We start from the raw sequence: 13,324 nt of genomic DNA on the forward strand, positions 1-13,324 counted from the left end.
ACTCCAAAGCAAAAATAAAACATACAATAGCAGTAATAGCAACTGCTGCATTTATTGAGTATGTCCAGGTGTTAGGCATGAAACTAGTTTCTTCCAATACATCATATAATTTAATCTGCTTTATAAATTCATAAGTATGGTTTTCGTTCACTCCACTTTGTAGAATAAGAAAATCTATACACAGAGGGGCGCCTGGGTGGCACAGCAGTTAAGCGTCTGCCTTCGGCTCAGGGCGTGATCCCGGCGTTGTGGGATCGAGCCCCACATCAGGCTCCTCCGCTATGAGCCTGCTTCTTCCTCTCCCACTCCCCCTGCTTGTGTTCCCTCTCTCACTGGCTGTCTCTATCTCTGTCAAATAAATAAATAAAATCTTAAAAAAAAAAAAGAAAAAGAAAATCTACACACAGAGATCATAAGAATCTTGAGCAAGTATTAATACTCAGCTTCGGTATTTCTGAATCCAGAGTTTATTTCCAGTGGTATAAGCAGCCTCCCTGCCTCCAAAGCAAACAAGTACAAAAGCTCCAAAGGCCTGAGAAGCTAGACTCGATATCCACGCGAGTACAGACAAGAAATTAACAATTACAAAAGTCCTGCTGTGTGCCAAGTGGTTGCAATGCAACACCAATAGAGGGATGAGAGAGTCTTTGATTATCTCTCCGGACGCACACCCCCACTTCCCCTCAGTGCATTTGTGTTCTGGAGTCGATCAAAATGACCTTATCCCGAGATTACAGAAAGAGCCAGCCAACTTCCCCTGGGCAAGCCATTTACCTGCCCCTGACAAATTTCCAACCAGACTGTTGCCCTCAAACCTCAATTATGCTGAAATCCTGCAGGTAGCCTTAGTGTATGTGTATAGCCTACAAATACCAAGTGTGTATATGTGGGACTCATGAAACTTCCATACAGAAGTCATGGAAGCTACTGAGCATTTCTGTAAATACCACGGCGTTTATGTTAATTCAATGGAATACTGAGAATAGTGCTTCTTTCATTTTACAGACGGGAAAACTGAAGCCCAGAGAAGTAAGGTGATTTGCGTGATCCTCTACAGCTAATAAATGGTAAACAGAAATCTGACCCCAGGTTCATCCAGCTCCAAAATTCATGTTTTATATATTTTTTCTTAGATCCTTATTTAAAAAACAAAAACTGCCTTTTCTAAATTATAAAAGTAACATGATTCATTTGTACAAAATCTGGGAAATACTATCAAAAATAAAGATGGAAAAATGCTTCAATAACACTATAATCCAAACTAATGGCAACATTAGTTTTTAACATTTTCCCTTCCAATCATATATTATTCAGTAAATAGAATTCATCAACTGATTTTTTCATTATATTGTATACATGAGTTTATGAATTTAAAAATTCTATAAAAACTTCTTTTTAAAACATCTGTATAATATTCGACATACACATAGTTCATCAGCCTTCTTCCTATTGCTGGATAATTAGGCCATCCCTGATTTTTAGCAATTATAAACAGTACTAGAATAAAACCCTTAGTATATAAATCTTAGGCTGAATTACTGATGATTTACTTAGGACTGATTCCCAAATATAAAAAGGGGTGTTTCCTATTATTTCATGCTGCTTCTTTTCTTGAAATTAAGACCCTTCCTCCCCACCACAACTACACTACCCCAGAAGCTCTTCTTCTGCTTCATTTCTAAACCACGGAGTCAATTTATTATCATATAATGTCTAGACCCTGGGTTTGAGGAACACATGGAGGAAAAGTTGGGGATCTGGAATCAGACAGTCTGAATTTCTGCACCAATTTACTTGTCACTGAAGTGATTCTTGCATGTTACCTGAGGTCTTCAGCTCATGTTTTCTCATCTGAAAAATGGGACACTAAGAATACGTCTCTCAAAAGATTGATGTGAGGATTAAATCAGATATAGCATGTGACAAGGGCTTTGTAAACCCTTGTTCATTCTGGCAAACGTCAGCTGCTGTTCTCTTTAGGAGTGCGACAGATTTAGACAGCTTTCAAAGATAAAGGAGAAAAGCTAGTTTTCTGCTCATTGGCTTTTTTGGTAAACCTAAACCATTCTTTTAAAAATGTTTTTTAAAAAATTGAGAACCCTAGGGAGAAGTAACAGCTATCACAAAGAATACTTTCCAAGTCCACCAAGCATTCATGTCGACCTGGAGATTTTGAAAGTTTTTGCTCCCATGTGAAATTAACAAACCTAAATGTCTCCATCCACAGGCAGGCCAGAGACCTAGTGAACCCAAGCCCACGGGGGAGCAGCGTAGGCAGCCCTGTGACCTGAGCCTTGCCCCACCACCCTGGGGCGTGCCGCGACTTTCAGACCGACTGGGATTGGCTCAAGCTCTTTCCTAGGGGCATTTAATGCTGAAGGGGGATGCCTGCCAGCAGAGATAGGAGAAGTAAGGAGAGAAAGTTGGTCTCACCTCCCAAGACAAAAATGTGATCCAGCCTCTATCCGTGCAGAAGATTCAGGACTGACAAGTGAGAAGCTGGGGTGTGCTCACTGTCAGTTTTGTGAAGCAGTAATGAGGCTCCAAAGAAGTTTTCTGGGCAGGTATCACATCGCAGTGGAATAAGAAGGAAGGAAAAGAGCCATTTTATGATCCCATCAGAGGCAAGGATTAGAAATTTCAGGAGTCAACCCAGAAATCTCAGGGGTGCAGTGACAATGAAGCTTGACGACAAGCATGCAGGTAATGAGAGCCTTGTAGGAAAGAGTCAGCAGTATCTAGGCGAGAAGCATGGAGCAAATGAGAAACCAGTAACAAATGGGAGAGGTGAGGACTCTGTAAAGGAGGAGTCAAATGGGAAATGCGACACGGCCAGAAAAAGCCTCAACAGGTACAGCTGGCAGGAGATCCAGAGACACAATCAGAAGGACGATCAGTGGCTGGTGATTCATCGCAAGGTCTACGATGTTACTGGCTGGGCCAAGAGGCATCCAGGTGGGCATCGGGTCCTCAACCACTACGCTGGCGAAGATGCCACGGTAAGGAACTCAGTGCTCTGCCCTCTCTCTTCCAGCTGCTGGGTAGTTGGGATGAGGCTCTCTTTCCAAGAGTATTTTGAGTATGTCCTCAAACTCCACAATTGCTCATCTCCCCCCAAACCAATTTTTCAGGATTCCTATCCAGCAAATTAAGCCTCAGGGCCCAACTCCTACTTTGGGATGAGCTCAGATGTTGACAGTAGACAGTGTTCGCATATTTTGGATTTTGTTTTGTTCTTGGTGTTTTGCTTTGTTTTTCATTAAAATCACTATTTTGTTTTGTTTTTGGAGAATGGTTGACACAGAGTTAACATTAGTTTCAGGTGTACAACATAGTTGTTCAACAACTCTATATATTATGCTATGCTCACCACAAGTGTGCCTACCATATGTCACTGTCTTTTTCTTCTTAAAAGAGCGAGTAAAATCTGGAAAAAATGTCTGTGCCCAAAGAGAAATTTCTCACACCCCTATAAATGGGGTGTGTAAAAGACAGACAGCAGTTCATCTGCTAGGTATCAAAATGCTAATAACAATAATGCAAACCTACAATTATGGATGGTGCTTTTCTAACCCAAGTCACAGAATCCGATCAGACGATGTGTTGGCAAAGATGTGAGCCTTCAACTGCCTTAGAAATAACTGATAAACTCACTTGGCTTGAGACAGCTGGGCTGATAAATCTGTAATTTGCTGATGATGTTTATCTCCCAGAAATTAGGAAAAGACCATGATTCTGCATACAATTCTAGCCTACAAGGAGAGACTGAGTAATAAAATAGAAACCATCAGAACTTTAGGGGAAAACACCCATGCCACCTAAGAATTCATACATAAAGAATGAAAATCCTGAGCATGATTGGTCAGCCATGTACCTTAGACTTTAGGTAAAAAAAAATCCAAAAATATTCAGAGAAAAGATTCTTCCAAAGGAATATGGCTCGAGAAGAATGCGAGGCTCCAGAAGAATTCTGACAAATGTAATATTCCATAGCTACTCCGAACACGGGGACCCTAAACTTTGGAACTGGTTGTGTGAACATGGGAAAGTTATTGAAATTCTCCCAGCCTCTACTTCACGATTTGCAAAATGGGAATGACCTTACCCATCTGACGGGTTTATGGTAAATGGGACTAATGCTTGGAAAGTGTTTAGCTCAATGCCAGACACTTAAGAAAGTTTCATTAAATTGTACCTATTTTATTTATCTCACTGACATCCCTAGCCTCAGAGGTGTAATTATTATTTCCTGTTTACCACCAGCTCAGAAATTCTGATTATATTTGGCGTCATCTGATTGGGAAAAGAGGGGGCCCATGGTGGAGAATTTTCATGCTCTCTAGTGAAGGTGAGCAGAACGTACAGGACCTGCAGTCAAATGCTTACTCTAAAACTAAGAGGTATTTGCAGGTTGTGCCCTGAAAGGCAACTGTGGACCAAAGAAAGTATAATCTCTGTGTGCTGGCCCTGGACCCAAAGGTGCCCACAGGGAGACACTTTTCTTTTATTTACATAGAAACACTTCTCCAAGCTTCTATCCTCCTCATAAAAGGTAAATAATGATAGTCTTCTCTGTAGGATGATTCATTCATTCATTCATTCATTCATGCAGTCAGCCATTCTAAAACCCTTGTTAAGAGTCCAGCCTAATGATTGAGTGCAGGTTTGGGAACAAAACAGGCCCGGCTTGCATCTGAGCTCTCCCACTTACTAAGAATGTCTTGAGGGGAGGATGCTGAAGTTCTTGGAACCTCGGCTCTTTATCTAGAAAGTGAGGATAATAATCTTCATCTTAGCCTTGCGAAAGTCAATAATGCCTGTGGTGCTTGGCACAGATTAAATACTGAAAAAATGGCAGTTCTTGTGCTTTCTTATTACTTAGTTCTCCTGAGATGGGTTGTAATCTTCTCCAAAGAAAAGACAAGACAAGTAAGTCCATAAAACAAAATGGGTACATCAGCTCCTCTTATTGCACATGAGTGATCTTAGTGTTTTCAAACTATATGATTTCGTACTAATGACACGATGGGGCACCTAGTTGGTACAGTCCGTTGAGCATCCGACTCTTGGTTTTGGCTCAGGTTGTGATCTCAGGATCACAGGATCGAGCCCCGCATCCAGCTCCACACTCAGCGAGGAGTCTGCTTAGGACTCTCTTTTCCTCTCCCTGTGCCCTTCCCCACCACCCAAAATGGATAAATAAATCTTTAAAAAAATTTTTTTTAAAAACTAATGACATGGTGCAAATAATTACAGTCTAGGCCTCGTCTTACCTGAGAAGAAGTCACAGGGAAAATGTCCAAGTAGGATTGATTATATAATTAACAATATATCTATATGATGGGCTATTTGGCAATTACGGAAATGAGGCTTACAAAGCATTTGAGGGCAGGACATGAAACACTACTTGGCCACAAGTTCTATGTAAGGCAATGGTAGGAAAGGATCAAGTGCAATCTTGTGATGCGTGCACATGAGCAGCAGATCCAGGACAAAGAAAGCAAGTTAAGTATCCTCCTTATCTCTGGACAGCCACACTCTAAGAAGGATGCTGAGAAACTCGAGTTCTTTCGGGTGCGGGTCAAAGGTGAATTTGACAGAGAAGGGATGACAAAAACTTAGAGGAAATATGGAAAAGTCCATTTCAGCTATTTAGAGGACAACCACGTGGAAGACAGGAGCATTGTATGCAACTCCAAAAAGGTGGTATGGCGCCAAGGGAGGGGAGGCGAGGGCAGGAGGAGGAGAGGATGTGCATAGAGGTGGAGCGAAAATAGGATTGACATCAAGACTAAGCACCCAGCCAGAAGGGGCATTCCAATGTATCCACTTCCTTTGCTCAGCACAATATTGGCACATAGTGTGTGCTCAGTTAACATCAGTGACTATCATGGCATGAGGAGGAGAGGATGGAAAGAAAAGATAGAGAAAGAGAAAAGAGAAAGGAGAGGAAGAGAAAGGGTCTTGAGTGCTGAGCCATGTCTCTTCCTCCTCTTCTAAGTGAAATATGTCAGGCAAAGACAAATACCATATGATCTCACTTATACGTGGAATCTAAAAAAGAAAACAAAAAATCAAGCTCATAGATACAGAAAGTAGATTGGTGGTTACCAGAGATGGGAAGTATGAGGTGGGAGAAAAGGTGAAGGGTTTCAAAAGTACAAACTTCCAGTTGCAATAAATAAATCATGGCGATGTAATGTACAGCAGGGTGACTGTAGTTAATAATACTGTATTGTATATTTGAAAATTGCTAAGATTAAATCTTAAAAGTTATTATCACAAGAAAAAAATTGGGGAACTATGTAAGGTGACAGATGTTAACTAGACTTATTGTGGTGATCATTGTGATACAAATATCAAATCATTCTGTTGTACACTTATAACTAATATAATGTTATATATCTAGTATACTTCAATTAAAAAAAAAGAAAAACACAAAGACCGCTAAAGAAGGAACAAATACACAGTTTCTTTACAATATAATTTGAAAAGCTATAGGAGCTATGGCAGCCCAGAGGAGATCATAAATAACTTTCCTGAGTGAGTTAGGAGAGACAATATAATCTGAATCTGGAAGGGTGAGGAGTTCTTATGGGAAGAAAATGGAGGAAGGCAGTCAAGGCAAAGCAACCAATGTGCAAAGCTTCAGAACAACATAGAAGTGTTAAATGTGTATTGAATGGGGAGAGGTCTGGTGGGCAAGATGGTTCATGAGGAGTAATGGTGAACGGTAAGCCTGGAGAGGTAGGTCGGAGCCAGAAGCAAAGTGATTCAGGGGATTAAAACCTAATGTGGAAAGACATCATTACTCTCTGCTCAGCAGATACATACTGATTTTTAGTATCATCCCAAAACAATCTGGCATCATTTCTCTCTTGAGAGGCCTTTCAGAAAAAGAATTATGCATGTTAAGGCTGGAATAAATCTTTACAGCTTCATGGCTTTAAAGTCACGAAGCCTTTAGTGCAAATCCCGGCTCTACCACTTACCTATTTATTGTGGCATTGTGGACAAGATGCTTCTCTCCTCTGAGACTTGGTGTCTTTAATTTTACATCAGAAGAGAGGGAGCCTCACGGAACTAAGATGTTGATTATGAGTTGGCCCATAGAGTGCCTTGTACACAGGATACATTCAACAGACGTTGGCACTATCCCGTCTCCCCTTCCTTTTACCCGCTCTTCTTTAGCGGGATTATATTATTACCCTTATATCCTTTAGCAGGATTATACTTGCCCAAGAGTGTTAATAACATAGCCTATTTTTACAGATCTTTCAAAAATATGATTTCATGACTTACACAATATCCAGCCTCTATTAAGAAATTCTTTTAAATTGAATATTCTAAGACTACCTAAACTCCTTTGTTTTACTGCTCATCAGTACAACAAAAAGACTTCCACATAGCAGGACAATGCCTACTATTCTGGAAAACTCCGTAGGTTTTCAGGATCTATTATCACAGTATTACCTGCAAATCTTGCTGGGAATCAGAAAAAAAACAATGAACGCAGAAGAACATTATTATCAGCACACTGTTCCAGGACTCTGCATGACTGCTCAAAGTAAAATGAAATGTCAATGGCTTACCTTTCTTCTACACTCTTACCTTGATCCATCAGAATGTTTTCTATCCTAATCTGCTCCTACACACGTAGAATATGATTTTTCACTACGGACAATCTTAAAATACTTTAATCACCTTCTTAATCATTGAATGGCTCTCTTCCTCTTTGGGGGCACTAAGTTTTAGACTTGAAGAATGTGACAGTTATGAAACACATTTGAGGGGCGCCTGGGTAGCGCAGTCGTTAAGTGTCTGCCTTCGGCTCAGGGCATGATCCCGGCGTTGTGGGATCGAGCCCCACATCAGGCTCCTCCGCTATGAGCCTGCTTCTTCCTCTCCCACTCCCCCTGCTTGTGTTCCCTCTCTCGCTGGCTGTCTCTCTCTGTCAAATAAATAAATAAATAAAATCTTTGGGGAAAAAAAAAGAAAGAAAGAAACACGTTTGAAATCATACAGTGTAGCATTTCCCAAGGGGGTCAAAGGAAGTATGCAGAAACAGAATGGACAGTAGAGCCTGGACTGGTTCTAGCAAACACAAAGCCCTTTCTACATCATTGAATCTAGAGACCCTTAGGTGAAGGAAGTCTAAAGAGTTGATAGTATACCCTTCTAATTAATGTCATTCATTATATAAATGCCTTCTAATAATTAGGCTTGTATGTATTTAAATAATACATTTATTTATAATGAGCCAGAGCTCATACCACATTAGGCATTGGAATATATAAAGAAAATCTATGAATTGCTGTATTGAAGAGAAGGTAGGTAGTAAGTTCTTAGCACTAGAAGCATACATACAAGAAAGATGGCTAATTTGTATTGAGAATTTACGATATGCCAATTGGATTCTAGTTGATTCATTTACTCCCTACAATAACTTTATGAATTGGTGGGGTATTATCATCACACTTATGTCAGAGAAAATCGAAGTAAAGACAGGTGAAGAGACTTGTCCACAATTACACGGATAGTAAGTAGAAACCAGAATTTAGATGTAGGAATGCCACTCCGGGGTCCACTTTCTTAGAGAATACTCTGGAACACCAGTGCTTTAGAGTTATGTGTAAGGCTTCCATGTATTCGAGTTACAATCTTGGTTATATTTCCTCATTTTTAATCACACTTGTCCCCAAAGCCACAATAGCAGAAAGTCTAACATCTACCTCTTGGAGAATTTTCCTTCCCCCAAGACTGTTTAAATCCCTGGGATGGAAGAGAACATTGCTTACTTCCAAATATAAGCAGGATATAAGAACTACCACTGCTGCTCACAGCCTCTATGAGGTGCTATTAACATGGAGCTGAGATGAGAAAAAACACAGCTGGTCACCTCTGTTCTGTGCCTGGCTGTCACAAGCCCTTGCAGAGATTGTCTTAACATTTTTTTAGAAAAAGTGATGAGACCCCCTCAGTGCCAATCTCTGCCGAGGGTGTACTACTTTAGACAAACCAGACCTCAGAGCTGTGTTCCCACGCTCTCTTGTGCACTTGACCTACACTACCATTGTCAACTTTAACCTGTCCTTATTTAGAAATAATGCAGGTCAAAGGCCTCATTCCTCCTGGCTTTGGCCAAGAACCAAGAGGGAGATTTGATGGGAGATGGGATTTTCATAGCTAGTCGCGGTTATTCCATGCCTCAGATAATGTGAGCAACTTCCGCCAAGCTTGATGTTGGGCTCTAAAGAGTCACCATGGTTCATTAACTCAAGCCAACTACTTCTGGTGCTCAACAAAATAGTGATCTCTTTCAGTGCTTAAGAATGTCCTGGCTGTGTTGGGCTTGCCTCATGAAACAGTGCATTAAGTACATGGATCTCCAGCGTGAGGCTTTCATAGGGGATTTCCAAGGGCAGTTTTGATTATTCGACTTGAAACATCCTCCTGGAGTTAGAAGAAATCCTCTGTAACAGAGTCTACTGATTCCCAAGATGGGCGCAGGATGAGGTAAGGAATAGGACTATTCTGTGGGCAGGTGTGTGTCTCCTAAGCGTCAACAATTCTCTCTGATTTACAGGATGTCTTCAGAGCCATGCACCTGAAGCTTGACACTGTAAAATTGTACCTTAATCCACTGCTCATCGGAGAGCTTGCCCCGGAAGAGCCCAGCCAGGAGAGAAACAAAAATGTGAGTGAGGTCTCAGGACCCAGGGAGCATGTGGAGGGATGGGGACAAGAGCCAGTTGACTCTTTCTTGATATAACCAAGAAATGATCATTTTCTGTGAGACCAGCTGTCACGCCTAGGTGAGCCTGCTATAGCATGAATGAGTAGATTCTGCATATTTCGAAACAATGTCATCCTCCTTAGACCCTCAGAACCTTCAAACATCTGTGTAAGAAAGGAATGAAATGTTTGGTCCTGCAACAAACAGTAATTCCATGTCTCAAAGTACCTACTTCATGCAGGCAATGTACACACACAATTTTTTTTCCAGTGGCTGCTTGTAACTGTGTGATGTCTGTAGCAATGTTTCCTGCTAAAGTAAGTTCCATGAGAGTGGGGAATATGTGTTTTTTGCTTATCCCTGTGTCCTCAAGAACCCACCTACACAGGATCAGATATGTGGTAGGGACTCCATAAATAGTTCTTGAATGAAAGATGTGAATATATCCTAACAATAGCTACTTTTAATTTGGTGAAATTATAGTCCAGGGAGAAAAAATTATTTTCTGGAAGTCCCACGGTTTGTGGTCAAAGAACCGGGACTCCAAGTCACTTCTTTCTGGTTCCCGCCCCTTAGGTATTCCCAAGGAAGGGTGCCACTCTTTTCTTTCTCTAATACTTTGGCTACCTGAAATACTGTCTTCCAAAGGACAGGGTCTCTGTAAGATTAAACATTCACTAGGATGATTTTACATAAAGCTTCAAGGGATTTACCTAATATTGAGCATTTCTTTTTTTTTTCTTTTTTTATAATTTGTTTTGTTAAAACAAACTCTTCTTCAGAAATAATTCTGTGTAATTCTTCAGAAATAATTTGTACCAAGTGCTGATCCATATGTCACTGTGAAGAGGATAGAATAAGGATTATGTTTCTGCTTTAAGAAATGAGGACACAAACCTGCCAGGAAAGAGGCAGAATCTGAGGACACAGAACTGGTTTGGGGCAGACCTCAGACGAACACTTACGATCACCCCTCAGGTCCACGTGCATTCTGCACAGCTATGTGTCAGGACACACAGCCCTCATGTGGCAGCAAGGGCTCTGTGGCAGCACACTTGGACTCACAGCCCAGCCCTGTCATAGGTTGTATGGGTTCAGGCCAGTTACCAAGCCTCTCCATGACTCAGTCTCCCTCTCTTAAAATAGCAACAACAGTAGCGCCAACCTCCTAGGAGATATTGGGGGATTATGGAAAGAGTTAAAGGCATTTCAAGTTAGCACAGTGTCTGGAACGTAGCAAATGCTTGATAAATTTTTTTTATAATAATTTTTTATTATATTATGTTAGTCACCATACAGTACATCCCTGGTTTCTGATGCAAAGTTCGATGATTCATTAGTTGTGTATAACACCCAGTGCACCATGCAATACGTGCCCTCCTTACTACCCATCACCGGCCTATCCCATCCCCCCACCCCCCTCCCCTCTGAAGCCCTCAGTTTGTTTCCCAGAGTCCACAGTCTCTCATGGTTCATTCCCCCTTCTGTCTAACCCCCCTTTCTTCTTCCCTTTCTTCTCCTACTATCATTATCATGAACTCAGTGATGACACCAGCAATTGACAAACCTCCAGATATGTCCCCATCACTTAGAGAGGAGGCTCTCAGTTTAAAAACAGAAGGTGATGCAAAGCTTGTTTTTCCTAAAATTTTCTCAAAGGAAAAGCAAGTCCACTAATGGTTGAGAGCTGTAGACAATCATTCATTACCTAAAAGAGTATTGGTCTCTGGGGGGAAAGATCTGCTGTAAATATCTTTAGTACATTTATATGGATGCAAAGATATACATATTCGTGTGTGTAAAATAACACATATATACTCAGATATATGCATAAAGACAATTAGTGTGAGCACAACACTTGAGTGTACATGCATGTACACCTGTTACACAGACACAGGACCAGGACCCCCACACATGGCAGCAGACACACACCAATGCCACCAGAGATCCTGCTTTGTTTCTGGGGCTCCAACAAGGCAGCTCACAGGAAAGTCATCCTTTGAGCTAATCTAAGTGAACTGTATCTTTCTGTTCATCATCTTTAATGAAAGAGCCCTTCACACATATTAAACTGCTGATGACATAGAAAATGCTGTGTAAAACCCCTAAGTATGGGGTATCCATACAGACCATGTAGTTTTCTGCAGCATAATCAGAGATCAATCAACACCTGAAACAATACTGATGGTTTAAAAGTTAAGCATCTGCCTTCAGCTCACGTCATGATCCGGAAGTCCCTAGATCAGGATCAAGCCCTACACTGGGCTCCCTACTCAGCGGGGAATTTGCTTCTCCCTCTCTCTCTGCTGCTCCCCCTGCTCGTGCTCGCTCACTCTCTCTCAAATAAATAAATAAAATCTTTAAAAAAAAATAAAGGAATAAATAAATAAATAAATAAATGACAACTATTAGACACAATAACCACCCCCACACCCAAAACAAACCCAATTCTGAGTTCCAAAACAGTTTGAGGACAGTTTACAAAACTCTACTCATCTTTCTCTTTTCCAGGAAAAAAAATATATATGTATAGATATTATCGCATGAAAGGTTTAAAAGGTTTTGTTTGTTCATGGTTTTATGTTTTTAATTTTGCCCAATTAAACATGCTAATATCAATAAATTTCTATTCATTAAAATTAAGGTATTAATAAGCTAATTAAATAGATTATTCATTGTGTTCATTTGTGTTTCCTGAGGGAACTAATTCCTTCCCTGAATATTTATTTCTCAGTCCCAGTTGGTGGAAGATTTCCAAGAATTGCGGAGAACATTAGAGGCCATGAACATGTTCAAGGCCAACTGGGTGTTCTTCTTCCTTCACTTGGCTCATATCTTGATTTTGGAGACCCTGGCTTGGCTAATAGTGTGGCATTTTGGCAACGGCTGGCTTGTGACAATATTCATTTCCTTTCTTCTCACAATTTCCCAGGTAAGCAGGTAGCCTAAGCTCAGGCAGGGGCTTAGAGGGAAGGCTTAAAATGTTTCCTTCTCTCTTTAGACTGGTACCAAGCTACTCATCAGTGTTGGATACATCTTGCCAGACCCCAGTTCTTTTTTCTGTAAAAGTGGGATAATAATTGTTTATGGAAATATTCTGGACTAAACAAGTTAATGTGTGAAATGCCTAGCACCATGACTGGCACATAGGAAATATTCAATTTATGACACATGCTACTTTTCATCTGATTCTCTCCATACCAGTTCAGTAACTGAAGTCCTTTCTCAGCCATGTGATACTCACCTTTATCTTGTATTCATCTTCCAACCAACAAAGAGAGAGAGGCAAGCCAAGGAACAGACTCTCAACTACAGAGAACACACTGACAGTTACCAGAGGGGAGGGGCTGAGGGAATGGGTGAAATAGGTCACGGGGACTAAGGACTATGGGGTTGCATGCAAGTGTTGAATCACTACATTGTACACACGAAACTAATATTATACTGTATGTTAACTAACTGGAATTTAATTTTTTTTAAAAAAGTATGGATTCCACCATAAATGATAACACTGGCACATAGCAGAACACTCGATAAATCTTTGTTGAGTGAAGTATGAATCTCTGAATGTGGCCTTCTGTGAGTGCA

General features: G+C 40.8%; 1 protein-coding gene across 1 annotated transcript in view; it reads left to right on the top strand.

The window, feature by feature from the left end:
* Positions 1-2,678: 2,678 nt before the first annotated feature.
* The window catches only part of LOC113246509 (fatty acid desaturase 2-like protein FADS2B), a 34,202-nt gene continuing 23,556 nt past the window's right edge, over positions 2,679-13,324 (top strand). The window contains exons 1-3 of the mRNA XM_026487106.4: positions 2,679-2,999; positions 9,587-9,697; positions 12,471-12,668. Coding sequence (XP_026342891.4) covers positions 2,679-2,999; positions 9,587-9,697; positions 12,471-12,668 — 630 coding nt within the window. The remainder of the gene's footprint in view (positions 3,000-9,586; positions 9,698-12,470; positions 12,669-13,324) is intronic.

The sequence above is a fragment of the Ursus arctos genome, unplaced genomic scaffold, assembly GCF_023065955.2.
Source record: "Ursus arctos isolate Adak ecotype North America unplaced genomic scaffold, UrsArc2.0 scaffold_23, whole genome shotgun sequence".
Taxonomy (NCBI): Eukaryota; Metazoa; Chordata; class Mammalia; order Carnivora; family Ursidae; genus Ursus; species Ursus arctos.